The 21,876-nt window shown below is 40.1% G+C and overlaps 2 protein-coding genes across 3 annotated transcripts in view; both read left to right on the forward strand.

Annotated features, from left to right (window-relative positions):
• The window catches only part of LOC143851523 (serine/threonine protein phosphatase 2A 55 kDa regulatory subunit B beta isoform-like), a 33,574-nt gene extending 21,224 nt beyond the window's left edge, over positions 1 to 12,350 (forward strand). For both annotated transcript variants that reach the window (XM_077360985.1, XM_077360993.1), the window contains exons 8-14: positions 3,809 to 3,932; positions 4,157 to 4,280; positions 10,789 to 10,857; positions 10,971 to 11,062; positions 11,165 to 11,242; positions 11,539 to 11,606; positions 11,740 to 12,350. In XM_077360985.1, the coding sequence (XP_077217100.1) occupies positions 3,809 to 3,932; positions 4,157 to 4,280; positions 10,789 to 10,857; positions 10,971 to 11,062; positions 11,165 to 11,242; positions 11,539 to 11,606; positions 11,740 to 11,876 (692 nt within the window). In that variant the 3' untranslated portion in view covers positions 11,877 to 12,350. The remainder of the gene's footprint in view (positions 1 to 3,808; positions 3,933 to 4,156; positions 4,281 to 10,788; positions 10,858 to 10,970; positions 11,063 to 11,164; positions 11,243 to 11,538; positions 11,607 to 11,739) is intronic.
• Positions 12,351 to 16,330: 3,980 nt separating this feature from the next.
• LOC143851533 (Metallopeptidase M24 family protein) overlaps positions 16,331 to 21,876 on the forward strand; it is a 38,526-nt gene continuing 32,980 nt past the window's right edge. Inside the window, exons 1-3 of the mRNA XM_077361000.1 lie at positions 16,331 to 16,521; positions 16,670 to 16,719; positions 19,464 to 19,524. Coding sequence (XP_077217115.1) covers positions 16,357 to 16,521; positions 16,670 to 16,719; positions 19,464 to 19,524 — 276 coding nt within the window. The 5' untranslated portion in view covers positions 16,331 to 16,356. The remainder of the gene's footprint in view (positions 16,522 to 16,669; positions 16,720 to 19,463; positions 19,525 to 21,876) is intronic.

Here is a 21,876-nt window from a genome sequence, read left to right on the forward strand (position 1 = left end):
GCTTCTTTGTCTCTCGCACTGACTATGATGAATTCCAGCGCCTTCGATTATCCCGTCGCCAGCAGAGTGCCCGTCTTTGCCCAGCCAGGTAGTTTCCCTGCCTCTTTTCTTTCTAGCTCCAACTCCTGGATCATTGATTCCGGGGCATCGAACCATATGACAGGTACTTCTTCACCTCTTAGTTCCTTTCGGCTCCTATCCTCGCATTCTAATACTCTTGCTGATGGGAGTACTACTCCTATCTCTGGTATTGACAGCATTTCTCCACGCCCTGGCCTTACCTTATCCTCTGTCTTATGTGTTCCTAAGTAGTCAGCTTACCAAACATCTTCATTGCTCTGTCTCATTTTATCCATCTTATTGTTGGTTTCAGGATCTCTCGATTGGAAAAATGATTGGTTTGGGATGTGTGGTGGATGGGCTTTATCATCTCGACTGTGGCTCTTCCAATACTGTTTTGCACAGCTCCATCGATGCCTATCAGTGACACGGTCGCCTTGGTCATCCTTGCCTCGAGCGTCTACAACGGACCTCCATTGTTCCTACCCCCATTCAACCGTTTCAGTGCGAGGCCTGTGAGCTTGGCAAACACCGTCGTGTGTCGTTTCCTCCTAGACTTGTTAGTAGAGTCTCGCACCCTTTCGAGTTAGTACACTCTGATGCATGGGGTCCTGCGCGGACTACCTCTCTTTTTGGATACCGATATTTCATTGTCTTTATTGATAACTTGTCTCGCATGACTTGGCTTTCTCTGCTTTAAGACCGCTCGGCGGTTTTCTCTGCCCTTCGCAGCTTTCATGCCGAGGTTACAAATCAGTTTGGTCGTTCAATCAAGCACTGATAACGCTCGAGAGCACTTTTCACAATCTAATGGCTTCCAAGAATTCCTCTCTACTCGTGGCATCATAGACCAATCTTCATGTGCTTACACCTCCCAACAAAATGGTGTGGCAGAAAGTAGGTTGAGATCTTTACTGGATGGGACCCGCACTCTTCTCATTCAAATGCGGGTCCCTAAGACCTATTGGTGTGATGCTCTCCTTACAGCCTTCTTCCTTGCTAATAGGCTTCCTTCCTCTGTCTTTGGTGGTTCATCCCCATTTGCCTTGTTACATCCCCAGCATGACCCTTTTTCTCTCACCCCTCTGGTCTTTGGTTGTGTGCTTTGTCCACAACCTCGGCCCTGGATTAGATAAATTGGATCCTCGCGCTGAGCGATGATCTTTCTTGGGTATTCTCGAACCCAGAAAGGTTATCGGTGTTACAGTCCTTGCTCACGTAGGTCATTTGTCTCCGCCGATGTCACATTTTTTGAGTCCGAGTCTTACTTTATCACTCCTCATGAGGAACATCCAGCAGTTCTTGATTCGGACATCCCGCATCCTAGTCTAGCTCTTCCAGACCCCCATACCTTCTCCTTCTTCGTCTCCTCCTTTGCGGATCCCTGAGTCTAGCATACCTTCTCCTTCCTCGGCTCCTCCTTTGCTAGTTCCTCCGTCTAGCACTGTTTATGAGCCCTCCTCTTCATTACAGGCTCCAGAGGCTCCTCCTCCAGCTCCTACGAAGATATATCAACGCAAGTCGAAGTCTACAGCCCATTAGCCTCCTCCTGTGCCATCTCAGCCGGAGATCACGACTACCTCTTCTCAGGTACCTGCAGATTCTCCCATTGCCTCGCGTACTCGTTCTCATAGTACTGCCCATCCTATTTCCTCAGTTGTTTCCTATGACTCTCTGACCCCTATGTTTCGGAGTTTTGTATCTTCTTTGCCTTCTGTTTCTGTGCCACAATCCTTGCCAGTAGCTCTTGATCATCCTGGTTGGCGTGCGGCTATGGACCTTGAGATGGAGGCCCTTTAGGCTAATCATTCATGGGATTTTGTTCCCCTTCCACCTGAAGCTCGGCCCGTCAGTTATCGTCGGGTTTATGCCGTCAAACACTTACCTGACGAGACGGTTGAGCACCTTAAGGCGCGCCTAGTTCCCAAAGGTTATACTCAAACTTTTGGAGTTGATTACCATGAGATATTTTCCCCGGTTACCAAAATACCATGGTTCTCCTCTCACTTGCAGTTAACAACGGCTGGCCCCTACATTAGTTAGATGTGAAGAATGCCTTACATGTAGAGCTTATTGAGGAGGTGTGTATGGAGCAACCTCCTGGATTTGTTGCTCAGGGGGAGATGTCCTCCTCAGTGTGTTGGTTGCGGTGATCTATATATGGCCTGAAACAGTCACCTAGAGCTTGGTTTGGTCGGCTTAGCGATGCTATCATCCGCTTTGGCATGAAGCAATGTGCTGTTGATCACTCTGTCTTCAGTTATCAGTCGGGCGCTGATTGTGTTCTATTGATAGTGTATGTTGATAACATTATCATTACAGGGAGTGATTCAGCGGGGATACACAAACTGAAGACATTCTTGCAGAAAGAGTTCTCAACCAAAGATCTGGGACGTCTTAGATACTTTCTTAGCATTGAGGTTGCCCATTCTACTAGAGGTCTCTCGCTCTCTCTCTCTCTCTCTCTCTCTCTCTCTCTCGCAGCGGAAATGTGTTGGATCTTCTTGAGGAGACAAGTTACCTTGGAGTGAAACCTGCCTCAGTTCCAATGGACCCAAATGTGAAACTTCTTCCAGAAGAAGGGGATTTGTTAGATGATCCTGGCAGATACAGGAGGCTAGTGGGTAAGCTCATATATCTTACAGTCACTCGTCCAGATATATCATATGCTATTGGTGTTGTTAGCCAACATTTGAGCTCGCCCCGTACTTCCCACCTGACAGCAATGATTCAGATTATTCGCTACTTGAAAGGGGCACCAGGGAAAGGCCTCCTATTCAAGAAGCATGGGCATATCAGGTTGGAAGGATTTTCTGATGCAGACTTGGCAGGATCTCTTGCAGATAGGAGATCCATCACCGGATATTGTACTTTGGTTGGCGACAATTTAGTGTCATGGAAGAGTAAGAAACAGGACATTGTTTCCAAGTCTAGTGCCAAGGCAGAGTACCGTGCTATGTCCCATACTAGTGGAGAACTCCTTTGGTTACGTTCACTCCTATCTGATATTGGTTTCTCCCCATCTTCTCTAGCTCAGCGTTATTGCGACAATAAGGCCGCGATTCATATATTTACCAATCCTGTCTTCCATGAGAGAACCAAGCACATAGAGGTTGATTGTCACTTCATTCGCCAACGAATTCATAGAGGCGAGATTCATGTTTCCTTCACTCGGTCTGTGGACCAACTAGCGGATGTTTTCATTAAATCCCTTAGTAATGCAAAATTAAAAGACATCTGTAACAAGCTGGGAATGTATAATATATACATTCCAGCTTGAGGGGGAGTGTTAGAAGTGTGGGTGTGTATTGTAGCCATAAGGGCATAGTAGTCTTTTGTATGTTCTCTTTCCTATAAATACATAAGTGAGGGGGAGGGTCCCTAACTCACTTTTTCTCTCCTTCCTCTTTCTTTCTCCCTCTTTGGTGGCTTCTAACAAGTTATATGTTTTTAAAAGTGGGTCCTCATTTGTTGGATTGGAAGTGATTTGTCGTCTTTGTTTTTGATACTTGGTTTTGTATGACCTGATCTTTACCATCTCATGGAGTTTTTCTATTTACTCTGTCGTTTCTGTAATCTGTGATGTTATCAAGAGCAACCACAAGTATGTACTTAATAAAAATGTCCTACAGTATGTATTTTTTTTTTGAATGGTAAAGTATGTAATTAACCTTGAATCTTGTAGTTTATGCCTGACAATTGATGAATTTAATTACTCAATTTTATAAATTTTATTTCTAACTTGCAGAGGTGATAACATCTGCCGAGTTTCACCCTACCCATTGTAATATGTTAGCATATAGTAGCTCGAAGGGCTCAATTCGGCTAATTGACTTGAGGCAATCAGCATTATGCGACACTCATACCAAATTGTAAGTAGTCTGTTATATTTCGTTTATTCTAGGCATTTCACGCATTCATATGGCAAAGCTGAAATGATATATCATCCAAGGAATTGCATGGATTAATAACATGTTATTTAGTCACTGGTTCATAAAATTGTTTATATGATATCTTAATTTCCTTTTTCGTAGGCAGATATCTTACTTTCACATGCCTGTTGAAGCGCTATCTAATTATGTTTTGCCTCATACAGGTTCGAGGAGCATGAAACACCTGGTTCTAGGTCCTTTTTTACAGAGATTATTGCCTCAATATCCGATATTAAGTTTGGAAGGGATGGGAGATATATTCTTAGTCGTGATTATATGACTCTTAAGGTCCATTTATCTTAAATGAACGTGTTTGTTATGTCTAGTTAATTCTCTGAGATGTTTGGAATTTCTTGAGTAATCATTTTTAAAGATGTGCTTAGTCGAAATTCATCATGAAAACCGCATAATATTCAGGCTGAAGCATACCGAACACTTTTCATGGAATATTTTCATAGATGTCCACTTCTATTGGTTTATATGTTACAATTTAGGTAAGCATTTGGTCCACAAATTGTTTTATATGTTACAATTTCATTAAGGATTTGGTCCTATGAATGTTCCTGAACGTGGACATTGAATATTAAAATAATCGTTTTAGAGTTTTAAATGTGTTACCTTTGTTTATTGTTGAGTAGTCTGTCAGCGTAGTTTAGTTATTACTTGTAACATTAGGGGTGTTGTAGTCATTGTACATTGGATGCCCTACGTGGGCCTATATGTACATCATTTAAATGAGGAGCTCCCTAGTGGAGTCTCACCATCTTCTCCACTCCTCTTCTCCTTATCTTCCTCTAACCCTAACTCTATTCTAACATGATATCAGAGCAAAGATCCTAGGGAAGGTGGAAAGAAGAAGAAGAGTTCCTCTACCATTCACGCCATCTCATTCTCACGCGTCTATTCCTCTCCCTCATTTTTTAAAGTTTGGGTTTCTTAGCAAACCCTCCTCGTCTTTTGCCAAAATCCTAAAATCTCTCTCAGACTTCTTTTGTCCCTCGTCCCCATTTTTTGTTTTTCTCCCTCTATATTTGTTGTGTTTCATGTTTTTTGTCTTCCTCTCCAAGGTGCCCACCAAGTGTTCAGTTAAATGCCCTAAAGAGATTTGGTGCCTTGAACGTCTTCTTTTCTTTTCAAGTTGAAGGCCTTCTTCGGCTTCAACTTGAGGGAGAGTGTTGTCTAGTGTTTTCATCTCTTTCTTCCATTGTTTTCTATGTCCTTTGTGTTGATGTCATCTCTTTCTTTACACTGTTAAGTGTTGCCTTCTATGCCGTTTGTGTTAATGTCAAAGGCGAGTACCAAGTGTTTGATAAAATGTGTAAGAGAGGTGTGGTGCTTTGTTTGTCCTCGTTCCTTTGTCTTCTTCTCCACGGCGCACACCAAGTGTTTGATTAAATGTATGAAAGAGGTGTAGTGTCTTGTTTGTCTTCTTTTCGTTGCAAGTTGAAGGCTTTTGACCTTCAACTTGAGGGGGAGTGTTATCATGTTGTTCTTTGTCGTCTTTTCTTGAGGGAGTGTTGTCATTTTTGTTGTCTTAGTATTGTCTTCTTGAGGGAGTGTTGTCTTGTTTTCATGACTGTTCGTGTTGTCCGGCTTTATGCCTTATCTCTTTGTGTGGTCTTGATATTGTCCTCCTTGTCATCTTCGGGCTCATGTAGTCTCGCCCGAGGGGGAGTGCTATTGTGTTCTCCTTATGTTTCCTTTCCGTGTTATTGGCGTAGTTTTACGCAGTCTTGTCGGCTTTATGCCTTATCCTTCTTTTCTGGGTGATAGTGTACCCATCGTTGGCCGGCTCTTTTACAGGCGACGGCTTCGTTTTCCCGTCGACCTCTCTTTTCCGGACAATGATTTTCCCATCGTTAGTCAGCTCTCTTACATGCGACGGCTTTGTTTTCCCGTCGACTACTCTTTTTCGGGCGATGGTTTCCCCACCGTTGGTCGGCTCTTTTACAGGCGACGACTTCATTTTTCCATCGGCCTCTCCTTTTCCGGGCAATGGTTTCCCCATCGTTGGTCGGCTCTCTTACAGGCGACGGCTTCGTTTTCTCATTGACCTTCTTTTCTTGGCGATGGTGTCCCCATCGTTGGTCGGCTTTTTTCAATCGACGATGCTCATGCCATTGACCTTGTCTCTAGACGATGGTGTCCCCATCGTTGATTGGTTATCCCCTTCCTATCTTCTTCTTATCTTCAGGCGACGATGTTCATGCCGTCGGGCTTGTCACTAGACGATGGTTTCACCATCATTGGTTGGTTATCTTTCTCCTTCTCTCCAGGCGATGGTTTCCCCATCGACCTTGTCTCTGATGGTTTCCCCATCGGTGGTTATCTTGTATTGGCGTGGTGTTGCTTAGTTGGTGTTCATGCTTGTGGTGCTTTGCCATTTCTCATGTGTGCGCCTTTGGTGTGCCCATTTTTTGCTCGATGGATCGTTGCTATTTCCCTGCCGAGGTGTCTCCGTTCAATCCTTCGTGGTTTGCAGATCTATTCGTGAGGCTCTCATTTAGGGGGAGGCCTATTCTGATCACTCTTGCCTAGTGCTGCTTCAGGTGAGCTGTTCCTTTTTTTTTGGCCACTGATCTCGACGATTGTACTCTCATGGTGGCCGTTATATTTTATTATGCTTTCATTATGTACTCACCACACCAGCTTGAGCATGAGTGTTATACCAAGCTGGATGTGTATGAGCTTATTGTACGTTTTGTTGTAAGGCTTTTTGTTGTATTTTTAGTTGTTTGTTGTAGTTTTCTTTGCACCAAGCTAGAGTTCCATAGCATATACACTCTAGCTGGAGGGGGAGTGTTGAGTAGTGTGTTAGGGTAGTTTAGTCATTACTTGTAACATTAGGGGTGTTGTAGTCATAGTACATTGGATGCCTTTTTGGGCCTATATATACATCATTTACATGACGAGCTCCCTAGTGGAGTCTCACCATCTTCTCCACTCCTCTTCTCCTTCTCTTCCTCTACCCCTAACTCTATTCTAACATTTATTAAGACCAGTAATCGGATGATGTCATTGTGGGGAATTTAGCGTGGTGTTGAGACCGGTCTCCCCCGATTCCCATGAATTCATTTATTGTGAGGCTGGTGTGGAGTCATTGCAACCTGTAGACAAATGAATTTGGCCAATGTCATCTACTCTGATTTCTGGTAGACACCAGCTACTAGTTAGTTGGTAGGGACAACCTCACCCGTGTGTGAGGTAAGAGGTGTTTCTGAGATTTAAGTCCCCTATGAAGCCTCTGATTCAGTAGTTTCGGGATACAGTGTTTCTGAGACAAAGAATGGAATCAGTAGTGATTCTGCTGTCAAATATTAGGGATTCTAACAGTCAATTCATGGAACATGTGCTACGGGTGGGACCAGAGATAATTTAGTTGAGAACGAACTAAAAGGATTTATCGCCAGCAGAAGCTATGATGGGAAGATCATTGTGTTGCAAGTTGCAGTGGCGGGGGAAGGCGTTGGGCGGGGGGTAACGATCTGGTAGTGATTGGATTTCTCATCTGTGACTAGATTGGATGAGCAAAATTTTGTGGTGTGGAGTATCGAGAGGTTATCAAGATAGGACCCTGTTTAGGGATTTTTTCTGCTTCGGAGAAATTATCCTCGTAAGATGGTTTTGAATGGGTGCTGTTCGGGGTTTTTTGTCCACAACCCGAGATGCAGTTAGAATCACGACCAGCATGATGAAATTCTGATTTTCTGTGTTCACAAGCTGCCCAATTTGCCAATGGGACTCTATATTTTGACTAATAACCAAGATTGTCCAATTCTTTGCTGTTTGGATAGATTCCTTGTTTCCAAAGATTAGGAGGAGCACTTCTGGGGTTTCAATGTGAAGGCCGTGTAGGCCTTTACCTGATTGCTATCCTATCCTCTTTTTAGATATGGAGTTGTAGCTGTTTTGTCCTGAACTTTCAGATTTGGCCTTGCATGGATTAAGGTTCCTTGTTTCATGAAAAGATGTAGAGAGGTGGTGGAATGGATGTAAAGTTAGAGGGATGGAAAGGTTATTAATTCGTGGTCAATCTGAAATTTCCGAAAGTGAAAATCAAGGAGTGGAATAAGTTTACTTTCAATGGTGAAATATGAGAGGAAATCCTGAATGTCAGACATATCATCGTTCGATGTTGCTAATGGGAAAGAACTCTTTCACCAGAAGAGAAGAGAGCTTTGGGTAAGCAAGACTATGAGGTATATTGAGTTGGGAGGGAATCAATTGGAGGTCAAAGTCCGGAGTTACTTGGTAGAAAGAGAGGGACTAAAATACTGCTTTCTTTCACTGAATGACCAATGCTTGCAACACAATTAATTGGATCCATTGAGCTTAGATGGTGTGGCTTTTGACTCTCTCCACCCAGACATCAATGCTCAATTGAAAAAGAAGTTTGAGAGTGATGAAATAAGAAAGGATGCTTTTAGTGTGGAGAGGAACAATGCTCTTTCAAGATTTTGGGAGCTAACCATTGAGGACATAGTTGATGTATTCAAGAATTTTCACTTACAAGGATGATTAAAGAAGGGTGTGAATGCCACATATATTACCCTTATTCCTAGGAAGGAATAAGGATTAGTTGAATAGAGAATTTTGCATTATATTAGCTTGGTGAAAATTTTATATAAGGTGGTGGCCGGGGTCCTCTCTGTCAGGGTTAGGTGGTTCTTTCATCTAATTTTTTCTCTTTTCCAAGGCATTTTCATCTAAGGTAGTCAAATTCTTGATGGATTCTCGTTACTCACGATTTTATCAACTCCTTATCTCGAAGAAAGGATTCAAGAATTATTTGCAAAGTCAATATCGAGAGTGGAAGCTCGTGTGGAATGTAAGTTTTGGACTATTTGACGACCAGAGTGGGGTTTGGCGGGCTTATGGAGAAAATAGATTTTTACTGTATTTCCTCTGCCTGCTTCTCGATCCTTATCAATGGAAACCTAGTTGGCCTATTCAGTAGTAATAGGGATTAGACAACGTGACCCCCTTCCCTTCTTGCCTATTATTGTGGTTAAAACTCTAAGTTGGTTTCTTAATAGGGAAAAGGGGTGTGGCTTATTGAATGGTTCTTGATAGTCCGATCCATTGATTTCTCACATACTATATGCAGATGATGTGATTAATGATGTGATTATGCTTACCAGAGATAGAGAGGACGATTTTTGAAATTTGCATGAAGTGCATCGATGATTTGATGCTTCTATAGGTCTAAAATTCAACCTTTGTCAGAGCTCTTCGGGGGTGTTAGGAATGAAGCTCAAAGTTGCTTGGCTACTTCAAGAGTAATAGAGGGAATAGACAAGGTGGCCTCCTTCCCCTTTCTTGCTTATTATTGTGGTTGAAGCTCTAAGTTGGTTTCATAATGAGGGCCTATGGGTGTGGCTTATTAGAAGGTGCGGTGGCTTTGTTTTTTGTTTTTGAATGTCAAAAAATGTGTGGTTGTTGATAGTTAGATCCATTGATTTCTCACATATTGTTTGCAGATGTTGTGATTCTGTTTACAGGAGATATCGGGGATGATTTTTGAAATTTGCATGAAGTGCAGAGATGATTTCAAGTTTCTTTGGGTCTGAGAATTAACCTTTGTTGGCACTCTTTAGCGGTGCTTACTATGGAGGAAAAAAGATGTGAGGTTTTGGCTGCAAGCGGTATTTTAAAAATCAGAATATAATCGTAAATCGTACTAGGGGTCAAATCATAATCGTAAATCGTAAGATTCATTCCGATTTATGGCTATTTATTATATATATCTATATATAATATTAAAAAATTCATAAACAAATTAGAGACTATATTTAAATCATTAATTGTTTATTTTTTCATCCAAATCTATTAATTTAAATAGAAACTACGCTGATTAGTTATTCAAAATAATAATACGAATTGTTTGCTAACAATCTTTTTTTTATGGGTATTGTTTGCTAACAATCTTGCCCCATACTAATCATTAATTTCCCATCCAAATCCTTGTATATTGGATAATAATCTTCAAAATATTAAAAGGTCTCAAACTTCAATTGACAAATATCAATTGTCAAAAATTGTTCCTCGATGTAAGGCGGTTAATGCCGTCAAGCACATACATTGTCCATGACTGGTTCATACTAGTTTTGTTCGTTCAAACTCCTCGTGAGAGATTTTTTGAGGGCTTCTTCTAACATCAGAGAGAATTGGCTTTACTTTGAAAGCCCTATTTTCTTATATACAAAATTTAATTGGGATAAATCACATGAATAGTATGAATTGTACGATTCAATAAATAATTGCAAGTTTCACACAAATTTAGACTTAAATCAAATCGAAATCAATAAGATTTGGCTTGAATCGTAAATGGTAAGATTTTTGAACCAATGACTGCAAGTGTGATTGTCTTCCTCTCTTGGTGGGTGCTCTACTGAAGAGACATGACGCCGCTATGATTGAGAGAGTGAAGAAGATAGTAATAAACTCCTTTATAGTAGAAATTGTACATTCTGGAAAACGGGCATTGGGGTCTTCTCTTACCCTAATTCTCGTGAGCATGCACCCTCACACAGTCGATGAAATCCGTGAAATTACCCTCATGTGCCACCTACACATGCAAGAGAGATTGCCCTGATGCGCATTTATGGGGATTGGACATGCACATGTGTACTTGAATTTCCCGTGAGGGAAACTATGATTTTTATGCTTGATACTCTTCCGTGGTTCATCCGTTTATTTTTGAAGATTTGGCACGTCGATATGAACGTTTTTATAGGTACTTTTATTAGTTCTACCTTTTTCCTCATTTCCGTCTGTTTCACATGTTCTTTATCAGCTATGGGATGTAAACATGGATGCTGGTCCTGTTGCAACTTTCCAGGTTCATGAATATTTAAGGCCTAAGGTGTGTTTTCTTTCTCTTAGAAATTAATTGTTTAGTCAAAGCGTTGGTGCATGGTATCAATGCAACTGCCCAGTTCCATTGGGAAGTATGATATTTAATGTGAACTTGTACAGCTCCCCGATTTATATGAAAACGACTCCATCTTTGATAAGTTTGAGTGTTGTCTGAGTGGAGATGGACTTCAGGTAGCAACCGGTTCCTACAGGTCTGCGATTTCTCTTCTAATATCGTTCTTAATTTATTTTTGTTCTAGATTGTGAGCCCCAACCTCAGTGTGGTTTCGCTAAGACTGTTTTTATGATCCCAGCAATTTGTTCCGCGTTTTTGGTTGCAATGCTGGCAGCAATGAGGCTACAACTTTGGAAGCCAGCAAAAATCCCATGAGGTAACCTGTAATGATAATGACGATAGTCAATTGTTGAGGATCATGATGATTATTAGTAGCCAATAATACGGATGATTGCGTGCATCCATAGGGATTAGTCCCGCCCGAAAATGGGGTCGGGATACCCTATATCATCCCCCCCGCCCACCCAAAAAAATAAAAAATAAAAAAATAGTAGCCAATAATGGTCACAATAACAATGTTAATATGAACATGATGATTGTACTGTTCATTTGGAAATCCTTTGTAACCATTTTGTCTGTCTGAATTTATGTCTTGGGCTTAATTTTGTCTAGGAGACAAGTTCAGACACCGTCAAGGCCTTCAAGAACTTTGAGCAGTCTAACACGTGCTGTAAGACGAGGTCAGTGTTGAATTATTTATGCTTTAGTATGGCAGTTTTAATTTATACGAAGCTAATAGATTGGAAACTTTTTTATATGCCATTTTTTTATTATATCTGTAACATGCCAACTGGGTTTTTGAATCTACAACAGGGGCTGAAAGCCAAGGTCTCGACTCAAACGGAAATGCTTATGATTTCACGACAAAGTTGCTCCACCTAGCCTGGCACCCAACTGAGAATTCACTTGCCTGTGCTGCTGCAAATAGCCTGTACATGTATCATGCGTAAGATCTTGGAAGAAATTTGTTGTTTGGTAAGTTCTTTTGGGTTGCTCTCAGCGAAGGCGGTCACTTTTCCATGCAACCAACGAAGCATAAATTGCATTCATCAGAGCCCCAACATCCTTAAGCTGTAGCATGCTCTCAGATCGGGTGAAGGAATCCACGAGGAAGTTATTCCTTTTGTTCCCATGCAGTCAGCTTAATTCTGATTCTTTTTAGAAAAGATTCACTGCTTATATTGTTGGGTTTAGATCCACAATTGTGATTGTATCTCCCCTACAATCAGAACAAAGGCTATTCAATTCTGCCGCTAGTTTATGGTCCATCCATGGGGTCTATGGCTCAAATGAAGGAAGGGCTCTTATGTACACCAATCTCATTATTGTATGGGGCGCGTGGGGCTTTGTATTGCTGCAGCTGTTTACCTGTTTTTTAAACGCCTGTGAAAGCTTATATTGATTATTTTCAACTTATGTGCTAACCTGTCTTTCTTCTTTTAACAGAGTTGCCAGCCTCTGTTATTTTCGAAACCGATAGCCACACGGTCTGGGCTGAGGTGAACCTGGTATGTTAATCTTACATTCGTCGTACATTTTGGGATTGGGGGGGTTTATTTCTTTGACAATTACAATTTGTAAATTTGGGAGGTGGGTGTGAAATGACTTAGTCTTGAATAAGCCTCTGGGTGTGGTCTTATATGTCTTTGGTTTACTACTTTATTCTTGTGTTATCACCATCAAATAAATCAGGATTGTCCCCAACTCATCTTGCTTGAGTGGGAATGATCTACATCTTGCCGCTGAGCGATGAAGGAAAAGTACAGAGATGAGAGGATGATTTGGTGCTGCCGTAGCACTGAGATCTAGGGATCCAACTCGGGTCGATTTTTTTGGAATTTGGGTTGAGATTTTACCATAAAATTGGGTCAGGTTCGGGTTGATTCCAATTCATTTTTAAGCAAAAGCTTAACCAGACCCCAACAAGTTGCATGAGATCTGAGCACACAATTCCTATGTTTTGGGGTTCAGCTGTGTGTTTGGGTCTTTGAATAAGTTTTAGGCTTCTTTTCTAGCTTTTCTAGGTTCGTGACTGGGATTGTTCTACTTCTTTCACCACTGTGTATGCCAAGAATCCGCCCCTACCATTTTGTGAAGGGCTGAGATGAAAAAAACATTTTTCTTTTGCAGAGATTCATTTCAGCCCTCCACAAAAAGTTGAGAGGCTGATTCTTGGGCGAAGATGTTGCGGAGGTGAAACAACCTCTCTGAGACTTGCTGATAGGTTTTGATAGTTGAGATTCAAGAGTGGCTTTGCAATTCTTTAGAGAGAGAAAAGTCATGACACTTTTCTTGGTGTAGAAAGCTAGAAGCGTTGGTGTTTTATTAGTGTAGATGGTTGCATGATTTAATTCCAATATCCTTAGTTTTCCATGATTAGGGTGAGTATCAATGCTTTTCTTTCTCTTTTAAATTGGCCAAAGCCCCAGAAAGTTAAGAGATATTTCTCAATTTGTTTTCTTCCTGTATTGGGTCCAATGTAACGCATTGATCCTATATCTGATCACTCACTCGCATAGTTGGACTTATATAAATACCATTACCATAATCCTGCTAATTGGAATGGTCAGAGAAGGTTGCCTTCAACCCTTCCAATTTTCAGTTTTCTAGAGCGGGCGAAATGGAACACTCCGCTTTGCTTCAAAAAATCCGGGTAAGTCTATTCCAAATGACTCTCGAGACTCACCATGAACCTTTTTAAAGCATGGAAGAGAAGACTAGTTTTGGTATGCTTATAGGCTTGTGCTTACATTTTTTAGAAGAAGTAAATGCATTCTTCCCAAATTAGAATCTCAAAGCTCCCCGACCCCCCCCAAAAATATACGTCAATCCTTCTCCTCTACCCCTTAAAAATTTGTAATTAGTTTTGCTCTCAAAATCCCCATATCCTCTCTATAAAGAAAATCACCTTGCTTAATTAATCTATTAGTTTTGAATCACAATTTAGAGGCTTGCTCCAATGCTGCTGCTTAATGATAATTAGTCTCTCCAAACGAGCAAGAGGTTTTGGAAACACTTTGGAATTCAAATTTAACAAAGGGAGACTCAATCTGATCTCCGATAGGACTTGCACTGCCAACAGATGGGTGGAATTGGGTTTCTTTGTGAATGCCCTAAGAAATTATAAGTTATAAGTTTGCAAGCTCTCGATCAGAAAGAAGCCCTGACTTGGAACTTTAACTAGGAAAATAATTTATTTCCATGAGAGAGAGATCATTTAGCTAGTACCATAACACAGAAATTGATGTATTTTGAGGGATAATTGAGTTGACAATAACTCATTAAATCTGACTTAGGAGAACAATCTAAAATGAAACCTCATAACTAGATATTTGATGTTAGAGGGATTCACAATAAATCTAAGCAGCTTGATCAAGACAAAACCAAGCAATGAGAACACTAGATTGAAGAGATTCCATCAAAGACAAACACCGTTACTTGCGAGGGATATTGTTTCTGAGCAATTAGGTTGAGGACAACACCGTAAGCCGTGAAAGCTATTGCTTCTAATCAAAATATTCTCAATCTCTTTTGAACAATTACATGAAAGTTAATACTATAACCAATGAAAATTATTGTATCTAATTATACTACTACTACTACTACTCTGCCTCTCTCTCTCTCTCTAAATGATTCAACCCTTAGTCATATTAGGCCCACAACTTGTCAAGCTTTGGCTTTGTGCCCTAGTTTTGTGACTCACACTAGGCTCGACCTTGATTTGGGTAGACTCAGTGAAAGTTGGTAGTGACTCGGTGAAAGTTGGGCCCGTGTTGGAAAATATCGAGTTGTGTTAGGAAAATGTTGACTCATTTATCATCTTTTATTTTTAGAAAAAATACGTTTCTGACACATTCAACTTAACCGGTAATGTTTAAAAAGTTACAAGTAGACCCCATGTGGTTTCAATTTGTGTGTGGTAGACCCCCTCAGTTGACGGTTCGTCTACAGATTGAAGGATTAGGATGATCCTATGGAGCTGATTTTTTGGACACACCCTATCTATAGGGGTTGTAACTGGGGTCGGGCGGGTCGGATTTCCGGAACCCTACCCTACCTGAGTAACTATCTCGGGCCGGGCAGGGTGTCTTTTGGAAAAACCCGAGATTCATAAACCCGACCCTACCCGAGATAGTTTGTCGGGCCGAGTCGGGCCGGGTCGGGTTTTCCTCATTCTTGCATCCAAAGCTGCAAATAAAACTTGAAATTAGAATTGAAGCTGGAGATAAAATTGATGCAGTCCCACAAATTCATTTACCCTCACTAGCTTTTCTAGGAAGTTGAAAGTCCATCTGATCTTGTTAAAAAAGATTGGTAGAAGATAAACAGAAAAGGAAATCCATTCAACATATGAAAATATCACATGCAATTCTAAAATATCTAGAACCCATTTCATTTTCTCACTGTGCCCAACAATACCATGTGCTTCTATCATACATCCCTTCCCTTGCATACACAAACCCCTTTCCACCCTTTCACAATACCATCCCTCCCCATTTGCCCATCAAAACTAGGTAGCTCTTGTAAAAGAAGAACATGGATCAAAAATCAAACGAAGGGGATTTTGGTTTTGTGAAAGCTTCAAGGCATGCATTGCTTGTACCTTCCGAGCTTTGAGCATTTAAAGCAACTGGTAGAGAACAAAAAAAACAAAGCTGTCAAAGCACCTACCTCAGTACCTCTCTCTCTCTCTCTCTCTACCTGGGAAGAAGGGTTTTGCTTTTGGTTTTTGGTTTTTACTTCACAAACAACCTGTCATACATACCAGATTATAATATAATAAAGGATTTTAGCTTTTTAGTCTTTACTCGACACGCAACCTTTTATGCCGGAATATAATATAATAGAACACTTACTTTTAAATGGAATTGCGTTCAGTGGCCGTATTCCAGTATCGCTTTATTCTTTTCATTCTTATAATTTTATATAATAAAAAAATTGGAAAGAATGCGGGTTTTCGGGGTTAGGTCGGGTTTTTCACCTTTAAAACCGGCCCGACCTACGAATCACTCGGGTTTTGGAAACTTAAACCCGGCCCAACTCTTTACCCGACCACTTTAAACCCGACACATGCCTTTTTTGGGTCGGACTTATGCGGGCCGGGTAAAACCCAACCCAAGTTGTAACCCTACCTATCTATGTCAGGGCCCATCAAATGAATGCTTTAGATCATCCAAACAATGTGGGTCCACTGTGTTTTTGGTAGTGGCCCAAACCCCATACCCGAATCCTTTATTTTTTTGGGCTTTTAAAACTCGGGTAGAGTCCGGTTGAAGTCGGGTTCGGGTTGGGAAAATGGGTCGGGTCGGGTCGGCATCAACCCGACCCTACCCGAGTTGCACCTGAAATCCAATAGAAAGCTGCGTCTCGATGGCAAAAGTCCTATAAATACCACTTGTCGCGCTTCATTTCCTTAATTTGGTGGCATCAATGTCATCAGAAGCCATTTCCATGGCTTCTTCTTCACCCTCTTCTTTTTCTCCCCCAAATATACCAATGGAGCTCCACGCCCTAAATCGACAAAAGCTTGTTAGATCCCTCCGCCAACACCTCCAGTCCTTATCTCGGCCTCTTCATGGGTTTGTCTTCCTCCAAGTAATCTCTTAAACTCTCTCTCGCTCCCATCTCTCTGTTTTTTTTTTTTCCCTTTATCACTTACTCTGTTTCTGTACTAAACTCGATTTCGACTTTGAATTTCATTAAAAATTTTCATTTTCTGTCTTTGTTTTTCTCTGATCGTTAGGGAGGCGAGGAACAAATGCGCTACTGCACTGACCATGCCATACTCTTCAGGTATTTGATTTCTAGTGTTTCTAATATTTTATTTCTAAATATTTGATTTTTAGGGTTTCTATCTTTATCTATATTTCTCATGGCCGTATGGGTTACTGAATCCGGTTGCATTCTATTTTATGCTCTGAATGATTTTTTTATTTTTGATCCCAAACAGTAATAATATGTGGAGAAATTGCAAGATTACTAATTTCTATTTTAACTTTTCGATGTTTATGGACGTGACTGATTTTTTTTTTAATCCCTAACAATAGTAATATGTGGAGAAATTGTAAAATTTCGTGGATATTGGAATCAATTTACTAATTTCTCATCTGTTATGTTCTGTTCAACAGAGACGCCTGAAAACCATTTATTGAACGGATGTATGTATTCAAATATATGTATATATGTACATAAATATGCTTTGCCGAAAGGGCAATCCTGTAAGCACTTAAGGGTTTCATCTTCTTTGCAATTTCTTCTTTCCCCTGCGTTGTGCAACCCACTTTTCATGGTATGGGAGCTCTCTCCTATTGACTGCAATATCTTCAGCATTCTCGTCTGACTCTCCGAATGGTGATTCTCCTCTCTTGGTGCGGTGCTCCTTGGCTTTGGGTTCTTCATGATATCCTCACTGTCCATGCTTATTGTACTTGACTTGGTATTCTTCGCGTCTATCGTGCTCCCTGGCTTCATATTCTTCTTGATCATGATTACATGTAGATCAAATCTCGCCCCATATTTTCTTCCCTACTGTCTTTACTTTGTCTCCTTTCCTTTTTTTCTTTTCTTCCTCGTGATTCCTTGATGTTTCGAATGTTCTTTGGAAGAATCTACTTGTTTTGATCTTCAAGTGCTAAGATCTCTTTGGCCATGTCAATGGGTCATTTCGTCCACCCTCACAATTTCATTTCGTCAAAGAGGATGAATCTCCTACTCTTAACCTGATAAATTCATTGGGTTTGCAATGATCAACTCCTTTTCAGTTGATTCAATAACAATCTCACTGAAGGAGTAGTCGCCCATGCTTTCAGACTCTCCACATCAAGAGATGTGTGGGAGTTTGTAGCTAGATCCTTCGAATCCCAGTTCCAAGCTCGGATTTCACAACTCTGTTATCAACGCCAAACAATAAAAAAGGCTCCCTCTTTATCTCCGGCCATATGCAACAAATCAAGTCCCTCTCTGATTCACTGGCATGCTTCTATCAAACTATTTCAGATAATGATCTTATTTTCTTTGCTCTTGTTGGCCTTGTCTTTGGATACTAATTGTCTGTTACCTTACCTCTGTCAAAGCCCAAATGTCCCCTTCCTCGTTTAATTAACTCCATTCTCTCATACTCAACCAAGAAAATTGCTTGGAGCATTTTCTCATGCTAAATTAGGAGAATACCAAATCCACTTTAATCTCTGCACAAGGACCATTGACGTGCAAAAAAAAAGTTGTCGAAATAGGAGATGTGGTGTTTGTGGCTGTGGTGGAGGGTTTAATGGCCGTGGTGCACCTATTGGAGGTTTGTGTGTGTCTCGGGTATTCACCTACTATAGATACCTCCAAAACAAAGATCGTGTAGTGTCAGATTTCTAATCAGCCCTGACACCTTGCTACTTAGCTACAACAGATTCAACAATAACTATTAAGTTAATGATCTCTCTCAACCATTCCCAGCCATGACATTGCGTCATTGCCTAGCCGTTTTATTTCGAATTGGTGCTCTGACTCTGGAGCTACCAACATCTGAAACCAGACGTCTCCAACCTTCAGCAAGAGATATAGTATCATGGTAACGAGCTGATAGTGGTTGGGAATGACACTGGCTTGACGATTGCTAATATTAGCAACAGTCTCTTAACCACTATTGAGTATTGATTCTACTTTCCATCTTAAAAATATTTTACATGTGTCACTAATACAGAAGAATTTTATTTCTGTGGCGCATTGAGGTTCTTAATAATCATCCATTTGAAGAAATCGGCAGAGCCCTTGATCTTCGAAAGCTCTAAAACAACTTTACATTGACCTTAGGTCCGTGGCATGTGCTCTAGTTAAGACAATTGGGACTTTGCATAACCCCAGACATACGGTGTACTCCATGTTGTTTTTATCAATTATAATGTACTTTGCCTTTTTGAAATTATATAAGCATGTATGTCTTTGGGGAAATCCATTTAGTATTTGTAGATTCATTACTAGAGCTTTTTAAATTGTTCAAATCCATGTCTATATCTTTGCATAAGGCTCTGTTTGGATTGCAAGAAAAACATTACTTGTGGAAAATTTTTTCCTAGGAAATTTTTTTGCCTCCATGATTTCGAGGGAAATGATAAAGTATGGCTTATTTAGATGGATATCATTATAAATTAAAGGCCCCTCTCAATGAAACTTTAACTGCCGTGGTTCAAGTTGCCCTTTTATATGTAATCAAACAATGGGAAGTTGGGAAAAGTTTTTCTTTTCCAAAGTTTTCCTGAAATTTTTTGCAATCCAAACAGGAGATGAATCTCATGGCACACTTGTATTAGTGATAGTCAAGTTCTTTGTTCTTGGAATGTCTCATGAAACGAATGAACTCATTTATTTTACTGTTGATACTCCAATATTGTTTAGAATAGCTAATTTGTTGTTAAAGCACTTATTTCTTTACATAATTCCACTTGGCCTTCATTAGATCATCTGCTATATTAACTTCAGCTTCTTTCTACTTCCAACTAGGAAGGATGATTGCTAATTTGGTACTTGCTGGGTTACTCTATTTACAGGCAGGAGAGTTATTTTGCTTACTTGTTTGGAGTGAGTGAGCCTGGTTTCTTTGGAGCAATTGTAAGTCTGTCCAGTATGGAACATGATGTGCTTTTTTTTGTTATATATGGAGGAAATTTTATTCTTTGTGCTATACTAAATTGTTCTTTCTTGTTTGTAAGTACAGTCACATTTATAAATATTCCCTGAATGATTGAGAAATTGTTGAAAAAATCCAGAATTTGATGTCACGTTTTAAGCTTAAATTTTTTTTGAATAGTTCATTTTTTTGTAATTTTCAAACAAAATCTAAATTTTTTGAATTTAAAGTGAATTTTAAAATTAAATACGGTTTTCATGAATAATTCATCAATTTCTCATATAGTATTTGTAATTCTCGTGAGTAATTCAAAATGATCTCAATATACTTTGTAGTAAAAGTTGCACTCACATCCTAATCTAGGAAACTCTTGCTCTTAGTCATCCTTCTATAATTTTTGTTGTTTTATTTAGAATATATATGAGGGGAGGTGTTGCAAAAAGAAAAGCACGTGGTCTTTTTTTCCTGAATATTGCTGAACTCTTCCCAAATGTTTCAAACATTTGCCTTCTTGGATCAAAATTTGTAACCAAGGCTATAAAATGAGTTTCTTTATTTTTTTCCTTCCCTTGGTTATTTTCTACATCAAATTTGGATCTAACAAGCTCTTAGCTAGGTTAAATTATTATTCAGTTGTATTGTTTCATCTTGAAGGAAGACAACATAGCAATGCATATTCTTTAAAAATTTAAACCATAGTGATCTAGTACATGTGAATATGACTGGATGGTTTGGCTAATGAGTCACACTATGAAGCTTTGAGAGAGGGTAATTGAGCATAGACTGAGAAAAGAGACTAAGGTGTCAGATAATCAGTTTGGCTTCATGCCCGGACGATCGACTATGGAAGCTATCTTCTTGATTTGGCGGTTAATGGAGAGATTTAGAGAAAATAAAAAAGGACCTTCATATGGTTTTCATTGATTTAGAGAAAGCGTATGATAGGGTTCCCATGAGTGTTATGTGGTGGGTCCTTGAAAGGAGAAAAATGCCTACTAAATATGTTGATATGATTAAAGATATGTACGATGGAGAGCAGTAACTAGTGTCAGAACTACGGATGGCACGTTTAGTGAGTTTCCAATTATAATCGGACTGCACCAAGGATCAGCTCTAAGCCCTTATCTTTTTCCTCTAGTTATGGATGAACTTACGAAGGGCATCCAGGACGAGGTGCCTTGGTGTATGTTATTTGCAGACGACATAGTATTAATTGACGAAACCAAAGCAGGAGTTAATACTAAGTTATGAGTTATGGATAACTACTTTGGAATCCAAGGTTTTAGACTTAGCAGGACTAAGACAGAGTATATGGAGTGCGACTTTAGTAATGTAAGGAGGCAGGGCGAGGATGTAGTAAATATGACTGGACATGAGGTACTTAAGAGGGATATCTTTCGCTATCTTGGTTCAATCCTACATAAAGAAGGAGAAATTGAAGATGATGTTAACCACAGAATAAGAGCAGGTGGGTTGAAGTGGAAGTGTGCTTTAGGAGTTTTGTGCAATCGTAAAATACCTACCAAGTTGAAGGGAAAGTTTTATAAGACAGCTGTGAGGCCAGCCATGCTGTACAGCTCAGAATGTTGGGCCACCAAGAAGCAGCATGTGCATAAGATGAGTGTAGCGGAGATGCGAATGCTTAGATGAATGTGCGGCCACACAAGGTTAGATCGAATTAAAAGTGAAGACATTCGTAAAAAGGTGGGGGTGGCACCAATTGAGGAGAAGATGAGAGAGCACCCCTTAAGATGGTTTGGGCATATCCAACGTAGGCCTTTGGATGCTCTAGTGAGAAGAAGTGACTCGTGCCAAGTTGATGGAGTGAAAAGAGTTAGGGGTAGACTGAAAACAACTTTGATAAAAACAATGAGGAAAGACTTGAGGTCTAGGAACATAACAGAGAACATGACCTTGGATAGGATACAATGGAAGAAACTGATCCATGTAGATGAACCCAACTAGTGTCAGGATTAGACTTAGTCAATTTGAGTCATTAGAGGGTATTTTAGTCCAAAAGTGTTAGGTTTTTGTTTAGGATTTAAAAACTTTTTTCTCTTTCTTTTTCTTATATGTGTGTGTATATCTATATATCTATATCTATATGTGTATCCTCAATACACTTTTCTTTCATACTATGCAATAGTGAAATGAATAAAGATTTGAAGTTTTTCTCTCTCTCTCTCTCTCTCTTGTGTGGATGTGATGAATTTTCTAAAGTGTGATGTTTCATACAAGGTTAGTTTCTACTTTTAAACCGGTCTCTCTTTCTTTCTTTCTTTTATCTCCTCCTCTCCTCCCCCCCTCATCCCCGCTCGGTTGGGATTGTAAAC

The sequence above is a fragment of the Tasmannia lanceolata genome, unplaced genomic scaffold (assembly GCF_043159265.1).
Source record: "Tasmannia lanceolata isolate RefF3 unplaced genomic scaffold, GAP_Taslan_0.1 ptg000003l, whole genome shotgun sequence".
Lineage (NCBI taxonomy): Eukaryota > Viridiplantae > Streptophyta > Magnoliopsida > Canellales > Winteraceae > Tasmannia > Tasmannia lanceolata.